This window comes from Trichechus manatus, unplaced genomic scaffold, assembly GCF_000243295.1.
Source record: "Trichechus manatus latirostris isolate Lorelei unplaced genomic scaffold, TriManLat1.0 scaffold00063, whole genome shotgun sequence".
NCBI classification, from domain to species: Eukaryota; Metazoa; Chordata; class Mammalia; order Sirenia; family Trichechidae; genus Trichechus; species Trichechus manatus.
This window is the reverse complement of record NW_004443999.1, coordinates 10,243,491-10,249,720: the sequence shown is the minus strand read 5'-3', so window position 1 is coordinate 10,249,720 and position 6,230 is coordinate 10,243,491. Positions and strand designations below refer to the sequence as shown.

Genomic DNA, 6,230 nt, shown 5'->3' with positions numbered 1-6,230 from the left:
CCATACCCGTTGCCATTGAGTCGATTCCGACTCATAGCAACCCTATAGGACAGAGTAGAACTGCCCCATAGGGTTTCCAAAGAGGCTGATAGATTCAGACCGCCAACCTTTTGGTTAGCAGCCAAACTCTTAACCACTGCGTCATCAGAGATGTCCACAGGGTCTTTGAAAAGCTATGATATAGTCTTGGGAAATCTAGAAATTTATTGAGGTTTGTTTTATGTCACAAGATATGTTTTCTCCTTGAAAATGGTCCATCACTTTGGAAGAATTTGTAATCTGCCACTCTTGTGTGGAGTGTTCTGTGTTGATTCTCAGCCTGAATGAATGGGAGGACTGTACCACCAAGAGTAGTAGGGAGCACAAAGACAAGAACTGACTCAGGAAGAAGATTAGCAACAGCTGACTATCTAATGCTTCAACAAATCACTAGATTTCTTCTTCCTTGTTTATTTGTTACATATTCCCTACTTTTGCAAATCTGAAATAGGGGAAAGAAAGAATTCTCATTTGAAAATCAGGGTACTTAATGCTAGCTGATTATCTTAGTTTCTTAGTACTGCTGTAACAGAAATATCACAAGTGGGTCACTTCAAGGAACAGAAATTTATTTTCTCACAGGTTAGGAAGCTTGAAGTGCAAATTCAGGTACACTGGCTCTAGGGGAAGGCTTTCTCTGTCAACTCTGTTGAGGGGAAGATCCTTGTCTCTCTTCAGCTTCTCTTCCTCAGTTCCTTGGTGGTCTTCATGTGATGAGGCATCTATCTTCCCCATCTATGATTGCTCCTGTGCCGAATCTGCTCTTTTTATATCTCAGAAGTGATTGCTAAAACACACCCTACATTGATATGGCCTCATTAACATAGCAAAGAAAACTCTATTCCCAAATGGAATCACATCCACAGATATAGGGGTTAGGATTTACAACACATGTTTTGGGGCGGAGGGACACAATTCAATCCCTAACACAGCTGTAATTAAACACCAGTGTCTTAGCAACTTAACACAGTAAAATGTATCACTTGATCACATCACAGTTCAATGTAATAGTTGGTGAGCTGGGATGTGGAGAGAGGTGGAGGTGTGGGGTCTGTTCTGTGCAGGCATTCAAGGACCCAGGCTCCTTCCATGATATGGTTCCTCCATCTACAACACGAGGCTTCAAAGATACCCTGGAGTCACCTACTAACAGGGGAGAAATCATGAAGGAGATAACATGTTGTTGTTGTTAGGTGCCATTGAGTCACTTCCAACTCATAGCGACCCCATGTACAACCGAACAAAACACGGCCTGGTCCTGCACCATCTACATAATGGTTGTTACGCTTGAGCCCATTGTTTCAGTCATGTGTCAATCCATCTTGTTGAGGGTCTTCCTCTTTTTCGATGACCCTCTACTTTACCAAGCACGATGCCCTTCTCCAGGGACTGGTCCCTCCTGATAACATGTGCAAAGTATGTGAGACAAAGTCTCACATGAGAGAGAGCTGAAACCTAAAATAACCATAGCTAGAAAGGATAATATAGGAAATTTCATAAACTGGGGCTAATTAAATGGAAAAGTAACTTTGCTATAGTGTTTCAAAATTAGCTCAAGAAAACATTCAGAAACTCTGATAAATAGCTAGCATCCACTAGTCTCGAGTTGAATAAGTAAAATTGCCAAGGTACTTGAGGGTATTGAGGTAGACTGGCTTCTAAAACAACCAACCAACCAAACAAACAAAGAAAAAAACCTGAGTAATTACCTAAAGACTATATCAGACTGATTTCTTTTTTCTTTCTGAGTTCAGGGTAAATATAGTTAACATTAATGCTGTATGGATTTCTCAAATATTCCAAATGAAAACTTTTCCAGCTCTGATAACAGAAACTCTGCAACAGGAAATACAGATATTATATAGTGCATAAAAAAATAAGCCCTTCTTGAGTCTGTGATAAACTGTAGCTACCTACATTATAGTTTTTCCATCCACAGCATAGTCTACCTGTAAAATGAAATATTCTCCCAGTGCTTCAGGTATTTTAAATGGAAGCATTACTGCCTGGGATCCTAATTCAGAGAAATTAAGAGGATAAAGAGATTTGGTACGCTGGCCAAAAAAAGCAGGTATCTGTCTTCAGAGCTATGTTTTCGATTTCATTTTGCATGTGTGCACATACCCACCCACCCACACACACACCCACACACCCACCCAGCCACCCACACACACACACACACATACACGATTGCTCATTGTGCTATTGCAGAATGCCTTCTAGGGACCAAGTTGTTTCCCTTGAAAACTTGAGCAGGGAAATTTCGTCTCACACATCCTGCTTGCTTCCCGATCCCATCAGCTTCTGCATCTGAATCAGAGTCGCCCTGCAATTTGTATCTCTGGAACATAATCAGTGTCTCACAAGAGCTTATACTGCACTTGGGCTGGATTGGTCAGAACAAAGCGGAGGAGGAGCCACTCTGAACATTTTTTTTCCCTCCACACACCATAAAAATCAGCAGCCGGCACCCACAGCTCCTACCACTCAAAGCTGTGCTTAGGGCTGAGACCCACAGCTCTCAGAGCCGCCGACGCGAGCATGTGCACACTGCTGGGGCTCCCAATGGCACGGCAGCTACTAGGAAAATTATTTTGAAAAGACCTGAATGTATGAGGCTAAAGTTAAAGCAGAAGTGAAAACAAAACAGCAAACTGCAGACTCTTTCAGCTGAGACTGAATATGTTGAAACCTACAGTTTTTAAAGTGATGAGGAGGAGAGCTGGGCCTCCAAGGGACTAAAACTCCATTGCAAGCTTTTGAGCTTTCAGCAGTTACTCAGAACAGACACACTTGTTTTAGCCTCCTAACTTCCAGGCAGATAAAGAACTGGAGAAAAGCACTGAGCTACTGACCCAGGAGGCTAAGTCAATTCAGGGGGGACTGGAAGCCCCTCGCTGCAGGATGAACTCCACCCACCACCCTGGAATGCGCACCTCTCTCCACTTCTGGAATTACAGCAGCTATGGACTGCACAGCAACGCCAGTGAGTCCCTGGGCAAGGGCTACTCTGACGGAGGTTGCTATGAGCAACTTTTTGTCTCTCCTGAGGTGTTTGTGACCCTGGGTGTCATAAGCTTATTGGAGAACATTCTGGTGATCGTGGCAATAGCCAAGAACAAGAATCTGCATTCGCCCATGTACTTTTTCATCTGTAGCCTCGCTGTGGCTGACATGTTGGTGAGCGTTTCAAATGGATCAGAAACCATTGTCATCACCCTACTAAACAGTACAGATACGGACGCACAGAGCTTCACGGTGAATATTGATAATGTCATTGACTCTGTGATCTGTAGCTCCTTGCTGGCCTCAATTTGCAGCCTGCTTTCCATTGCAGTGGACAGGTATTTTACTATCTTTTATGCTCTCCAGTACCATAACATTATGACAGTTAAGCGGGTTGGGATCATCATAAGTTGTATCTGGGCAGCTTGCACGGTTTCAGGCATTTTGTTCATCATTTACTCAGACAGTAGTGCTGTCATCATTTGCCTCATCACCATGTTCTTCACCATGCTGGCTCTCATGGCTTCTCTCTATGTCCACATGTTCCTGATGGCCAGACTCCACATTAAACGGATCGCTGTCCTCCCAGGCACCGGCGCCATCCGCCAAGGTGCCAACATGAAGGGGGCGATCACCTTGACCATACTGATTGGAGTCTTTGTTGTCTGCTGGGCCCCATTCTTCCTCCACCTAATATTCTATATCTCTTGTCCCCAGAATCCATACTGTGTGTGCTTCATGTCTCATTTTAACTTGTATCTCATCCTGATCATGTGTAATTCCATCATTGATCCTCTAATTTACGCACTCCGGAGTCAAGAACTGAGGAAAACCTTCAAAGAGATCATCTGTTGCTATCCTCTCGGAGGCCTTTGTGATTTGTCTAGCAGATACTAAATGGGACTAGAGGACATGCCAGAAACATGTACAAGGGACTTCTTAACTCTTATGCAACCCGAACAGTGTAGTTCAGCAACAGCTTTCTCTTCTGTGCAGAGCATTTGTTGGGAATGTCTATTATACAAATTTAACTGTATGGTTTCTGATAGGAAAAAATGCCCAGTCTCTGTATTATTTTTAATGTCATGCTACTTTTTGGCTGTAAAACATTAATCCATATTACATGTTGTAGGCACTATGGATTTACAAAAAGAAAAAAGTCATTAAAAGCTTAACAATGTCTCTTTCTTATTATTCATAAAGATTTGACACTTTGCTTGTTTTAGTAACAGAGAAGTCACAGCATCATTAAATATAATCTAATAAATGGTTTCTTGAAATTACACCATACAACATTGAAATGCAGAGATCTGATTCTAGCATTTAAGGGAAAAATATTGAAAAAGTAATTTAATAAGAGCTTTGTTCATTCTTCCTGTGCAGAAGCAGAAATGAAGCTCCTCTTGAGTGAAAAATAGTTACCGAGAAAAAAAAAAAGTGAGATTCTGAGTCAGAAAACTGCGTGTGTTTCTCTAAGATACTGAGATTCACTTTCCCATGCAAACAGTCTGATATTCCACACAGGCAATTTGATTTGGGGGCGTGGGGAATAGCAGCTATGGATGTTAAAATGTTCTAGAAAAATAAGTTGTCCTGTCAAGCTAAACTTTCTCTTACCAAATGATACCCAATCATCATCAATAAAAACAAAGAATGGGAGCCTCCCTGACACTCTAGCCAGGAGTCCGGTGCCTGCCGAAATGTCCAGAAAAGGTGGTGATGCACACAGGGACCTGGGTTCCTATTTCTAAAGAACTATACAATTAATATCAAATCCTTCCATGTTTCACGTGGAAGTGACTTGCTGTTCACTTCCTGCTTATTTTTTCAACTGGAGTTCAATTGTTGATTATCAAGGATTTTAACTTTAAAAACCGAATCAACAGCACAAGAGCCTTCAGGCAATATTTGTAAACATCTAAAATGCACATTCTGAGCAGGAAGGTAGACACCTCCTGAATCCCAGAGGACGTAATGCAAAGAAACTCATCTTCCACAGCCGATTTGCAGAGTAAAATCTTGTTGTGCTTCAAATAATCCCACAGATTTAGCCATTGAGTAATAAAATCTATACTTTCCAATTGGTGGGTTCTTTTAAAATAAAGAGGGAAAGAATATGTTAGGCTGAGTATTAACAATAAACTATCATGGGATTTAATTTATATTTTCAAATGCAAATGGGAAGAGATAGTATGCAAACTACTTCTTAACTCATGCTTGAGTGTTTTACATATTGATAAAACAGCATGAGAAACACTTTCAACATTCACATGGAAACATTACATTCAAGTATAATGGGTAAGTTAAAGTTTACAAATGAAAGGAGGTACTGGAAGTTGGTTTTAATTCCACTATATTTCCTATGGGGCCCTGGTGGCACAGTGATTAAATGCTATGGCTGCTAACCAAAAGGTCAGCAGTTCAAATCCACCAGCTGCTCCTTGGGAACACTATGGGGCAGTTCTACTCTGTCCTACAGGGTCACTATCAACTCCACAGCATGAGTCAGAATCAACTCAACAGCAAGAGGTTTGTTTTTTTGGTTTTGGTATTTCCTTTATTTCCAAGTAAAAATAAAGGTAAGGATTTAAATATAGACTAATAGACCAGTCAGAGCCCAAAGCTTTAGCAGGTCACTACAATGTTTTTGTCATTGCCACTATTCCTGTCCATTCTTTCACATAACGATTGTGAGAAATCCCAGGGACTGGAGACACAGAAGAGAGGTGTGAGTGTGCCACATCTTCTTGGTGTCTGTCCTTCCAGCCTATTCTGTTTCCTTCAAGTGTCAGCTCAGATGCTGCCTGGTTCACCTATAACCAGCCCACTTCTCCCACTGGAAGAAAATACTGGCCTCTTTGCTTTGGAGCTCCCACCTCCTCATGAAGCAGTTTTGGCAGTGTTAGGGTGTGCATTAGTCATGGGTCTGCCCTGCCCCACCAGCCTCCCTACTTGCTCATGCCACAATATTGGACTTTGGTTTCTTTCAGAGCTGAAACTGGGTCTTTTCATTTATCCTGTTCCTCAACTTTTCTCTATTACATTACTTCCTCTTACTGCAGTAAAACCAAGATTTTCCCAGAGGGACAAGCTTTATCCTAGCCATCTCTTACTTCCATCCTGCATGAAGTGACATTTTGGAGCCCCACCAGCTCTCATTGGATTGTCACTGGATTAGTTGGAGT

General features: G+C 41.8%; 1 protein-coding gene across 1 annotated transcript; it reads left to right on the top strand.

Annotated features, from left to right (window-relative positions):
• The first annotated feature begins 2,534 nt into the window (after positions 1–2,534).
• Positions 2,535–3,951, top strand: MC4R (melanocortin 4 receptor). The gene has a single exon (XM_004379274.3). It carries the CDS (start codon positions 2,944–2,946, stop codon positions 3,940–3,942), a length of 999 nt encoding a protein of 332 aa, XP_004379331.1. The 5' UTR covers positions 2,535–2,943; the 3' UTR covers positions 3,943–3,951.
• Positions 3,952–6,230: the final 2,279 nt, after the last annotated feature.

What these genes read in the sequence shown, in the direction of transcription:
- MC4R (XM_004379274.3), top strand. Translation starts at nt 2,944, where the DNA reads ATGAACTCCACCCACCACCCTGGAATGCGCACCTCTCTCCACTTCTGG.